Raw genomic sequence first — 13,459 nt, 5'->3', positions numbered from 1 at the left:
AAAAAAAATTATATTTTTTAATTCTTTTTGTTTTTAGATTTAATTCGTTTGAATGTGTAACGAAGGTGCTCTAAAGTATTGAAGAAAAGTTCTAAAATTACTTTTTTTTTGTTTCCATTATACATATGTAAGTAGTACATTCCGTCACCATTTTAATATCAAAGTATTTTGCTAAACATTTTAAATATACTACTGAATTTTTTTCCATTTTGCTAATAATTGTATTGAACAATACGAAATAAATACATACTAAATATGGCAGCTAATACAAATAAATAGTGTGTTTTATATTGTGTTATTGTTATTGACTATAAGTATATAAATAAAATTTTAAAAAACTCTGTTCTACATCTTATTAGTTTTATGTTAGGTTTTACGAATATTCAGTACTGACATTTGTTGTTAGTAGAACATTTTTTACTCAAATATACAACAATTTAAATGAATATTATATACGCATATTTCTGTACACACATACGCACATATAAATATGCCTGTATATGCCTAAAATTATAATAATAATAGGCAAGCAATTAGAGAAAGGTATACTACAGCGGTGTGAAATGTGAAATTTATTATGATTACTGCTAATTTACTTATACTATACTAATATTTAGGTAGTTTAGGCGGGTAAACAAGCAAGCAAGCAGGCATYATCATCATCTAGTGCATTAATCACTATCGACGACAATGTCTCCAGTTTTGGTTTCACTAGTTTTGCTGCCTTCCTTACCGGGCATTGGGTGCCAGAATTTCTTTGTCGTGCTCCAGTCTTCGCGCAATGACAAATTGAACATTGAATATGCTGGATCACCAGTGACCTCTTTGACGATATTCAAAAATTTGGGCATATAATTTTTCAGCGCATCGCCCGAGTGTGAGGAGTAGGTTTCCAATAGGATCAGTCCCTTGCAACTGCATGTTTGGTAAAATATTTTTTAGTAATACAATTAAATGAATTGAATCAATTTTATATTTYAACATACCGTGGATGGCTAGGTTCTCTGTAGATGTCCAATTGGAAATATTGATTGTTGATGAGGAAACAGCGACGTCGCTTGTAGATGGTGAAATGTGCATCGTCGCGTTGCGCTAACAGGTTCATGTAATCGCGATGCGTTAGTTGTGTTTTTACCTCGATGCGCGACTGTCCGTGCACGTTGGGACGGCGTATTGTGTGTATGTAGCTCCAGTGATTCTTTTGGCCACGTTTGCGYAAACGCGCTTGTACTTTTGGTCCTGAGGATTGCAAGTAGTGATGTACAACATCGAAGTCTTGAAACGGTGGAAATTCGGAGTCGGCTGGTAGTGTGGCGACTGTGAATTGACGACAAACGTAAAATTTATAAAATTAATATTAAAAATATACTATAAAAATAAAATTGCTTAACATACCGAGAAATTTAAGTTTTCTTGAGGTGGCAAGCAGACGATCACCAATATCGATGCCGACTTTCTGACACACTGCCTCGATTAGGCGATTCATTTTGGTTTCAAARTTTGTTGAATTATCAATGACATCGAAATATGGATGACCGACCCATGCGGCTGCAGATTTGTAATCTAAATCACGTGCCATATCAACACCTTCAGAGCGGCAGGCATGATCCTAAAATAGAAAACATATTTTTATTTTACAAAAATTAATTTACAATTGTTAATTTGTGTGAGTTTCTAACTGTAATATTGCAGTTACATATTTTCAATACGTCTCCTAGCATTTATATTTTATTACAATAGCTTTCCAACCATTTTAAGCTTGAAAATGTTGAAAACTTTACCTGAGAAGGCTTCTTTAAAATCTTTTGAATAAAAATTATGTAATAAAAGAATATTTTTAGTAAGAGGCGAAGTAAGTCTTTCAGAATTTCGTATACGTTAGAATTAGCTATGAGTTCTTAGGCAAAGTTTAACATATATGTACATATGTAATAACTAGCAAACATTAGTCAATTGAAAACTCGAGTATGATGGATGAAGGCACTTGGAATTCCCCTCTAAAAGGCAAAACTTACATACATACATTGTAAATTTTGTGTAYTTCGGACAATATATAATGCAAAAACTAAGTGAAATTTTATGGAGATCAAACTTCGCAAGCACAACACCAGGAAACAATTTTTCGAGTCGGTTTGCGCGCGCAGTTTAAATGAGCCAATTCGCGTCGAATTAAAATTAAATGGAACATAATTTTCATTACCTTGCCTCAGCCATCTCACTTGTATTAATTTTACAAAATGTTACTTAGAGGGGGTTTCTTGAATTTTTTTCTCATAGTCACATCACAGTTACATTAAATCAAAACACTCTGCTGTATAACTATATGCAATTATGCGAACTACATGACAGGACACTTTTTACTTAATTACACACTCTAGTACTTATTACTATATATTCTATGTAAAAATGCACATTTGCATTACCTCAGTTGTGTAGAAATCTTCAGCACCATTTGCTGCGGAAACCAAATGCAAAATCTGATGATAACGATTATCACGCAATTCTATAGGATTCCAGTTATTCGCTGACATCATTTTCTCCCATTTTTCTTTCGAGATATCTGCATTGAAACGAATGAAAACGTATGTATATAGTATATATTATATGTGTATATACATATGTAAGTATACATACGTAATGTCRAGCACATACTTATGTATGAATTAAAATAAATTTGATAACAGCTGATAATACTTACAAGCACTGGCATCCATGACGCCACGATCACAGATAATTAAACAATCACGCAGACTCGATTGTCCCAACTCAAAGTAGGTGTTCTCGATTTGTATCATTGTACGTATTAGATTTTCTTGAAACTTGAAAGCTGTAATGTTAACAGTGAAATTAGTTAATTGATTAAGTGCTTAAGTTTTTAATACGGATATGTAAAATATTTGCAGCTGCATATTTAATCAATATATTTGACTTTGCAAAATATAAATTTGCATTTTARAAGAAAAAACTTGCAAGCAAAAACGTACAAAAAACATAGAAATTGTGGTAAACAATGAACAATGATTGATTGATCGATTACGCAAACAGCTGTGTGGTGATTGCTGCATATTCGAATACCATGATGTGGTGGTGGCACATTCTTAATTACATTCTGATGGAGTACTTATTTAAGTGATTATGCTGATATGCATTTATGTATTTGTGCTATAAATTTAGTTATGATTTTCCAGRCAAATATTCATCATACACCGGTCTTGTACCCAAATATGTTTTCTTATATTACTGCCGGATAATATTTCACATGTAATTTTTTATGACAAAATATATACAATACGTATACAGGTATGCTTATTTCTAACGGAATTATTGTTACATTATTTTGAAAGCTAAAAATTTGAGCAGAATTTACACAYTTTTTTAGTGCAAGATCTAAAAATAAATCTTACAACTATTTATATATTTACATAAAAATCAGGCCAAGAACAGACTGTAAATACATACATTTTATGATCTTCAAGAAATACTTTTTTATCCTTGACAGGGTATATTAAGTTTGCCAAAAAGCCGCCTAGAATGTCGGAGACCTTATAAATTATTAATATGATCAGTGTGTTGATTTTACCATGCCTTATCTTGCACTCAATGAAGATGCTTATTTTTCAGTACTACTGTAGCTTATAGCTGATCTAAAACTGATCTTTCAAAATCCTTCTTTGTATGGACAACTTTTTTATTTGACAAGATATCTTCACGAAATTTGGCACATATTATTGCCGAAGACTACGTTACAATCTCCGAACATATCGGATCACTGTAGCATATAGCTGCTTTACAAACTGAGGGATCTTTTTATACTACCATTAAACCATCAGAACAAAATTCTAGACCGTAGAAGAAAAAACATTTTTACGAAGCAAAAGAAACTTGCGTCTGAATGGAATAGTCTGAATTTTCGCATTACTAAAAAAAAAAAAAATACAACCACACTTGTAAATATTTATATGTATAATACAGCAAATATTTTAATAATACTAACAAATTATGCTATTAATAATAAAGGAATAATGATGTATGAATATCAGAACCTTAAAAAGCCAAATTTTCCTCATCCGAGTAGCCCAGAACCCGTATGGACCTACCTATGCACATGTTTACATTTTTGAAATGAGTCAAAAGCGTACCTCGTGTCATCCATGGGAATTTTATTATTTATTTAAACAATAAACAGTGAAATTAATACATTATTTTGAATATCAACAACGCTATAAATATACATATATGTTATGTAAGTTTATTTCACATTATTTATTATTGTGATCAAATAATGCAATTTATATGGAATTACGAATTTACAACAAATGCTTTGTTGTAGGAGGGATGCATTGGGTTCGCAAGTAATTCGACGATAACGAAATTGGAATTTTTTATAAAATGACAAGCTTAGTAGAAAAGTAATTAAATGTTAATTGTTGAGAAAGTCACGAAGTCATCGAAAACTTGACATGATAACACTGAAAATTTTTATGAAAGAGTGCATGAAATTGTCGTGTTGACATCAGAGATTAGAAGTTCTTAATATCTCATATGGATCCACTCAATACATTTTGGTCAACATTTTTGATATGAAGCTTGTCWATGGCTCGTACCAAAAAGGCCCACATCTCTTGCAAAAACGCAAATAAGATGCGTAATAACGCAGCTGAGAACGCGTTACAAGTTCCATGGCAAAAACCCCAAAATTCATTGAAGGCACTGTAGAATGGAAAATTGGATTAACTATTGGCTCAAAATGTGCCTATTTTGAAGGCGATAATAAAGGTTTTTATTATAACATCTGGAATGTCACAAAGCAAGCAAAGTTTACCTTTCTGATACAGGCCCTCAAAACTTTCAGATGCTCCGCGTGCTGGATAGCACCTAAAGATGGGAGAAGAGAGCCATAAATATACATCCATACACTTACATAGAGTAGAATAGAATATTATTTGAGGTAATGCACCGCGACCTAAGGTCTATTGTGCCCTCTCCTATATCAGCTTACAGTGTCCTGTGTAGATTGCGACGAGGAGGCGGAATTTTTCACGGGGGAGGTGAATTAGTTCTTTATATCTGGGGAGGTTGTATCCTCCTAGAAGCAGCTTGGCGTGGCGCATACTTGCTGCCTGTCGCCAGTGACGTTCTCTCTCCACTCTCTCCTCCGTGCGGAGCAGCTCTTTAAGAGTGTGGGGTCCTACCGCTATGTRTGGCTCCGGTCCCAACATCTTTGACGCTGCTGCAGTGCGGGCCAGTTCGTCGGCTTTCTTATTACCTTCTACTTTAGGTGCACCCGGTTGCACAAGGACAGGCGGTTTAGCCGTTCTACGCATTCCTCGATTTGGTCTCGTAGGATGAGATCGCTTTTAGTGCCGCTTGACTATCACTGAGAATAGCTATACACTGGTTGTGATAGTTGCGGCTGAGGTTGACTTCAGCACACTGACAAATGGCAAAAACTTCAGTCTGGAAGATACTTGGGAAGCTGCCCATAGGTATGGGCGGTCCTGCAATACCTGCCCCAATACCTTCCGGTGTTTTTGAGCCATCAGTGTACCACTGAATGGTGCTGTCTTCCAGCAGCCTTTCCAGCGCGCAATTGAAGTTCTTACACTTMCATATGTACATACATACATACATACACTTACATAAGTATGTATCCAAATGCGTGTTAGACACACATATGTATGTACATTTGGCTGTTTATATTTAAAATCTAAACCATGAAAAATATACGTTAAGCGAAAAACATTATGCGACAAATTGTTTTACGATCGTATCTATCATTTGACCTCGAAAGGTCGTATGCTTACAGCCGATTGATAATTTGTATGGCTTTGGCTGGCGCTAGGGAAAATTGGTAATCCGGAAATCAACACGGTTGTAGTAGAGATAAGCTAAAAACATATGAAAAACTTCATTGACTGATTTGAAAACATTTGTTAGAAACGCCGCGACTAATAAAATCACTTTCCGTAATAAACATATTTATTGGGTCTTTAATTTTATGATTTCTGCTAAATTTATAAGATTATAAAAACCTGTTTTTGATTGGAATGCATTACTCATTGATCGACCAGGGATATTCATTACAATAAATAATAAATAGTTTTGATTGTTGCTGTGTTTTTATAAGAGCAAAGCCATACGGCAAAAGATTTCGCGACATTACTAGCTTTCTTCACTTTGTTTACGCGGCAAGTGATCAATGTAAACACACAAAAATAAACATAGAAATATTTTTGTTTCCAACGCTGAAAGCAGACATAAAGACACGTGTATACGTATGTATACACAAATAAATTTTATTACAAAAGCACAGTTATGTGGTATTTTGATTGTCACGACAATTCGATTTTATATTAGCAACAAGATAGGCTTTCATTCTCTTATTTTTTGTAGTATTGACATTTCACAAATATGCCGTCTTTTGTTGTGGAACATTCTCACAACTAATTTGCCGCAAAATCAATCAGCTGTTGTGGAGCTTTTGCCCCCTCCCTTACGTTGCGCAAACTACCTACTATACATATGTACATACATGTGGACATGTGGATCCGATCAACAAAGCCACCCACAGCTAAGGGCATGTGCGAATTGTTTTCCACGGCGATAATTTAATTAGTGCAAAATAACACAATTTGCAAAAACTAAAAAAAAGGGAATAACAAGAAAAAAAGCTTGAGGTTTGGTCAACGCTGATGTAAACAATTGCGCAACTACAAATTCGTTTATATTTGCGGCGCATTTGTGTTTCTATTCAATTACCGTCGGCGATTATTCAAAGCATATTGAGATAAACAATTTAATATTATTAGAATTGGAATCCAATTTTATGTACTTCCATTTTCGGTATACGTATGTATGTATGTATGTATGTATGTATGTATACATAAATCGAGAAAATTCAAAGCGAGTTGTGACTACCCGAAGCAATACATTTGAAATATTTTTTATGAAACCAATGTTTGCATACAACAATTATGTTGTTTTAAGAAAAACCAGCTCAGCTTTCCCGGGAAGAAAAGATGGGAGATCCACTAAAGTATTTATGTCCATACGTACGTATGTATGTATATATGTACAAATTTACATACGCAAATGACCAACCTGACGCGATGAATCGATTGAGCCATGTCCGTCTATCTGTCTGTCATTATATGTATATGTATGTATGTATGTACCTCAGTTTTTGAGATATCGATCTGAAAGTTTCCAAACGTCTTTTTCGGCCAATAAGCTGTTCATAATCAATTCAATCACTATAACATATAGCTATTCTACAAACTGATCTATCTATGTATATATGTATGTATATCAAGTGCTTGTATGAAAATTTTTTTATTGGCAAGATATCTTCAACGCACCACAAATTTGGCATAATTATAATTCATGGCAACGCTACAAGCTCCGAACAAATTATTCAGATCGAACCACTATAATATTATATTTATAGCTGCCATACAAACAGAACGGTCAAAGTGAAGGCCTTTTACAGAATACTTTTTAATTTGTGAAGGGTATATAGCCTCGGTGCAACCACAGTGAACGTTTTTGCTTGTTTTCTTCTAAAGTTAGCAGATTACTGTGGAGATTTYGTTTCAACGAGATTTAGTTACATGAATCTATGAATGATTAATCAGTTGTGAAGACTGTATACTTAAGTAACTTAACTAAATTTTTGCAACAATTCGCTAACAAGCAGGCAAAATAGCACCTATTATTTATTCACATGCATACATATGTATGTACATATAACCGGAAAGTGCACGATTGAGCAATTTTACTATCTACATCTACATACATATGTACATATATTAATAACTTAAGTAACTTAAGTATGCAGTCAAGTCGAAGTGAACGGAAAGCTTGGTACTCAGAGCGTGTACTGTCGAAAAGTAAACTTTTATCAAATGATTAAAGTGAATTAACGGAAAAGGTGTGAAATTTTTTTGAACCAATTGAAATTTGCGTTTCATTAGCCATTGCGTTCAATTTAAGCAATTTAGATTATCAGTATCTAAGTATATAAAAATTGTTATCTAAAACTAGGTTTTTACTAACCACGTTTTTTACCAACAACGTTTTTAATAGTATATACTAAAGATAGTGCCATCTTTATTACTGACCTACGTATACAATTTCCATATACATATATATGTATGTATGCATGTATGTTTGTATATCGGATATCATATTACCTTAATTGGTTCAAAAAAGTTCCTATTAACAAATTTTGTAACTTCTGGTGAGATTCYTTAGCTGCGTGGAAGAAGGTAATTGCTCAGATTATTGTACCGTTAAATGTCCCTATGTGGTTTTGACAATATCAGCTGTTATACTAACGTAATAATAACAACTTTTTGTCAGTAGATGCTTTTCAGCCAGAAATTTCAACTTAAATAATTTTGCTTTAAATTATTCATTTTTTTTTAATTGTAAAGTATTTTCACTTCCATAAGTAAAATTTTGATTGGTGGATAGTTTTGCTCTTTATGTCAGATATTCATTCAAAATATAGTTTGATATTAATTTACTGCACACCAAACGAATTGTAAGWAAGAAATAAATTCATATGTACATATGTACATATATATGTTTATAAACGAAAAAAAAACCAGAACCTAAGTAAAAAAGCAACCAAGCGTTGAATAATGTATCAAAGTAGAATAGCAGAGTTTTCAAAAATCTGACAGGAACAAGTGACTACAAAAATTAGCGCTAAAACGTGGAAAATTACAAAAAATGTGCTTAACACACTATCGAAAGACTGTCTAAACTTAAGGAAAGACATACTGGAAGACTTAAAAATATGAAGGGTATAGAAATCACACCAAACGTGTTCGATCAATATCGAGTAACCGTTAGTTTTTTTTTTTTTAGAATTTCCAACTGTAACTAATTCAATATTAATGTGCATACATACATATACATGCATATGTACATATGTATGTAGATGTAGATAGTAAAATTGCTCAATCGTGCACTTTCCGGTTATATGTACATACATATGTATGTATGCATGTGAATAAATAATAGGTGCTATTTTGCCTGCTTGTTAGCGAATTGTTAGCAAAAATTTAGTTAACAAATACATATACGTATTAACCTGTGTGTTTATATATGAATATATACCCACGTCTGAAWTTATATTAGTTTATACGTACATATATGTACGGATTAAGTGTGAAAAATTGCTCATGTGCAAAGGCTTTATTATTGTGTTTCTCTTGCACATGACATGTAAATATGTCCATACATACGACTATATACATACATGCATATGTATGTATGTACGTATGCAAATAAGTGCCAGCGGTGTGTCACAGAATTCATTATGACTGAATGATGCGGTCAGCACGTGATGCTTCATTATGCATAAGCACATGTGTTTACGACATGTATTTTTTGCGAAGAAATAATAAATAAACGCAACAACAAATATAAACATAAACAGTTACGGTGGTAATTTTATAAACGCGATAACGCGTGCCTTTACCCATACAAAAACATACATACACATGTACGTGCACATAAAGCGTTCTTGCAGAAGAGATTATTATTATTATTTTTATACCCTGAACAGGGTATACTMAGTTTGTCACGAAGTTTGTAACACCCAGAAGGAAGCGCCGGAGACCCTATATAGTATATACATATATAAATAATGTTAATAAATGTTGAGCTGAGTCGATTTAGCCATGTCCGTCTGTCCGTCTGTCTGTATATATACGAACTAGTCCCTCAGTTTTTAAGATATCATTTTGAAATTTTGCAAACATCATTTTCTCTTCAAGGAGCTGCTCATTTGTCAGAACTGCCGATATCGGACCACTATAGCATATAGCTGCCATACAAAGTGAACAATCGGAATAAAGTTCTTGTATGGAAAACTTTCACATTTGACAAGATATATTTTTGGTATTGATTATTTTTTAAAGAAACAATGTAATCTCCGAAGAAATTGTTCAGATCGGATTACTATAGCATATAGCTGCCATACAAACTGAATGATCGGAATCAAATGATTGCATGGGAAACTTCCTCATTTTACAAGATATATTCACGAAATTTGATATTGATTATTTTTTAAAGAAACAATGTAATCTCCGAAGAAATCGTTCAGATCGGACTACTATACCATATATCTACCATATAAACCGAACGATCGGAATCAAGGTCTTGTATGGAAAACTTTCGCATTTGACAAGATATATTCACGAAAATTGGTATTGATTATTTYTTAAGTCAACAATGTAATCTCCGAAGAAATTGTTCAGATCGGAATCAAATGCTTCCTCATTTCACGAATTTTGGTATGTGTTATTGTTTGTAGAAATAATGTAATATCAGAAGAAATTGTTCAGAACGGATTACAAACTGAACACATGCTATAGTTACTAACAGAAATGCACCGGTGCAACCGAAGTTAAGGCTTTTTCTTGTTTTTTTTTTTTGATTTTTTATTTTTTTTTTGATTTTTTTGACATTGCACCGTATTTTTCGCGAATTTCGCAACGCAATCCAGGCACTTCTTCCTTATCATTATAGGCCCTTGATTGACTACATATACATAGATTCATTCTTATATAAATATGACTATTTGTATACAAATAATAACTATTGTCCGTCACCTCACTGAAGTCAAAAACATGTGTGACCTTTTTTAGGCACGTGAAAGCCATCGAGTAATTCCCGCCAATGCCGCGAAAAATTGCGYTTTTCGTATTGTCATTTCAAAAATAGCGCAGCTGCTGTTTTTATTACGAGTGTCCAAAATATAAAACATACCCTTTTCCATGGCATGTGGCACATGCAGCGTATATATGTACATACATATATACGTTTGTCTGTATGTATACAGTTGACTGCGTGAAGAAATTCTTCTACGTTAACTATTTGCGCGCTGAACAGTGAGACATTTATTAAACTGCACATATTATATTATATGACAATATTCATATGTGTTTACTGTAGTGTGCTCTGTGGTATATACTATATATTTTGAAAAAGAACAACCTCGAGACAAACTTTACCGCTCACCGCACAACAGCGTCTATCTGTAGTCGCTCGTTTCTATCTCCTGGTTGGTAAATTGAATTTGGTTCACACTAGTATCAAGTGAATTAATATTGAATATTTTCTGTATAAATTTAATCATTTTTAATTTCTTCTGACTGAAATGTGTGAAAACGTTTTTTTTTAATTTAACCCAATTCTGAGGTCAGCAGATGACGCAGAACATTTGTGGGGGTGAAAGCAGAAGGTACATTCATACATACATATATACACATGAGTACATATTGAATTTTGTAAATTATATGAAATAATAATATAGAACGAATTTCAAACAATACTAGATATGTAAAATTTCACAATCTTCGAAGGTAATTGGGCATCACTGATGCAGAGGTATGTAATGTCTCGAAATACAGCATATACATATAGATAGTACTTATGTACACACATATACAAATGTCTACAAATTGTAAGATAATAATCTCTCTATACTTTCGGTTTTAAGGAATTAAATGTTATTTATTACACATCAGCATTTGACCTAGAACATACTGATGTGCTCATAATCACGAAAATATTTGCCGCCTCACTTTCTGSTGTGAGAGTTTTTTACACTTTTTCTCTAAATTCTGACTAAATGATAGATTACAAGAGTAGGGAGATTAAACTTATCAAATTTTCAAAAAAGTTTCTAGTCACTGAGAGAATGGTTCTCCACCGAAAAGTGATTTTTATAAACATGCGCTGACTTCACGTCAGCCAAACAGCTAATACTGTCATGATGACTTCACATTTTATTTATTTTTTATTATATTGTAGGACAAAAAAAAAAAAGAAAATAAATATGTTAATTTCGGCGTAGCCCAATATGCTTCACAGGTTCTTTTGATATAGCAACTATGTACATATATGGATAACTAAATTGGAAAACGTWACTGGCCAATTCAAGTTGATAAAGGTTACTTAATAAGGAAAAATATATTTATTTCGAACTTGATCCTTCAGTTTGTATGGCAGTTATCGGCACAATAAACGCACCAGCTGACACCCGTCAAACTCAAACGAAAAATTCGTGAATTATTTATTATTATTAATTATAGTATCAATTGAACAACCAGTTCGCTTGAAATTTTGTGTTTCCCAAGAAATCAAGTATATACGGAGTCGTTAAAGATGTTACAAAAGTGTTTTGAGGAGTCTGAGGAGTTGAGGAGCTGAGGAGCTTTAAGTGAAGGTYGTGAAGTCATCGAAAACTTGCTTTATGTGTCCATACACCTCTCCTCTGTTAAACGTTAARGGAACAGTGCTTGAAAATCACTGTGTTGGCACTAGAGATATAGYAGAGGATATATTCAACACATTTTAATTCCCTAAATAAATGTTCGACAKCGACAGCCATTTTGAAGACGATAATAAATAATTGCATTATCAAATCAAATGGTTAATACAGTATACCCCTTTTGGATAGAATTTAATAAAAGGTTTAAAGGTAAAATCGTCGAGTAGAAACAAGAAAAATTTACACTCTGGAGCCATAGTAGTCAGTTTCGAATAAATTGTTTTTGTATTGAAATAAACTTATACTATAATAATCAAATCAGCCGGTAATTGTGATAAATGGTCTATTGATAAGGTTTTCCAAACATGAACAAGTTTAATCCAGTTCGTAATGTAAATGGCCATCTTATCATTCATCATTTAAAAGCAGAGAAAATTATATTTGTGAATCACTACAATAAGTAYATTATTATACTTTACGAATAAAGACGAAAGTGGTGTGGATGTGTGTGAGTGTCTTTTTTGCACGTGTTATTAGAAGGCTATGACAAATGACAGGAAACGACGTCAGACACCTTTGTAAAGACATTATACATTATAGAAAGAAACGTATAYATTAAAAAAAATCTTAAACAACTTGGTAAAACAAAACAAAACAGATATTAARCATTATACTCGTATAAAGGGGCCTGGCAGAAAGTGAGCTGCGTCAGCTTGCACGTATGTAGCAACATTTGMAAAATAATATAAGTACAATATATGTATAAGTAGTAAAGAGACTGGTCCATAAGTACAGCAATAAAGCTTTTCTAGCGTAAAAATAAACTACACAGTACTCCCACATTGTCAACGTCAGGAAACCACGAGTTAGGATCTACAGACATACACATGTATATAAGAATGTGCATATGTATGTATATAGTACATATTTTAACTAAATCGCTTTAGCGTCGACATACATGTTCAGGTTGTGCGTAGCTATTTTTGTATATGTAGGTGCTTTGGTGTACGTGAATGTTTGAAAGTTACATACATACATACATATGTATGTATATAGTTGAAATTTTTAGTACAAAACAAAAACACAAAATTTACTATAACTGCCAAAAAAAATAGAATAAAAGACAAAACACAATCCACAGATACATAATATAAACAAAAGGAAAGGATA

General features: G+C 33.0%; 1 protein-coding gene across 3 annotated transcripts in view; it reads right to left on the bottom strand.

Annotated features, from left to right (window-relative positions):
• The window catches only part of LOC108974709 (TRPL translocation defect protein 14), a 26,566-nt gene that overhangs the window by 1,390 nt on the left and 11,717 nt on the right, over positions 1–13,459 (bottom strand). For all 3 annotated transcript variants that reach the window (XM_018942716.1, XM_018942718.1, XM_018942717.1), the window contains 5 exons: positions 2,699–2,827; positions 2,424–2,560; positions 1,396–1,609; positions 987–1,317; positions 734–915 (listed from right to left, as the gene is read on the bottom strand). In XM_018942716.1, coding sequence (XP_018798261.1) covers positions 734–915; positions 987–1,317; positions 1,396–1,609; positions 2,424–2,560; positions 2,699–2,827 — 993 coding nt within the window. The remainder of the gene's footprint in view (positions 1–733; positions 916–986; positions 1,318–1,395; positions 1,610–2,423; positions 2,561–2,698; positions 2,828–13,459) is intronic.

The sequence above is a fragment of the Bactrocera latifrons genome, unplaced genomic scaffold (genome assembly GCF_001853355.1).
Source record: "Bactrocera latifrons isolate USDA-ARS-PBARC rearing strain unplaced genomic scaffold, ASM185335v1 scaffold_58, whole genome shotgun sequence".
Lineage (NCBI taxonomy): Eukaryota > Metazoa > Arthropoda > Insecta > Diptera > Tephritidae > Bactrocera > Bactrocera latifrons.
Note: the sequence above shows the minus strand (reverse complement) of the source record. Positions and strands in the feature narration are given on the sequence as shown.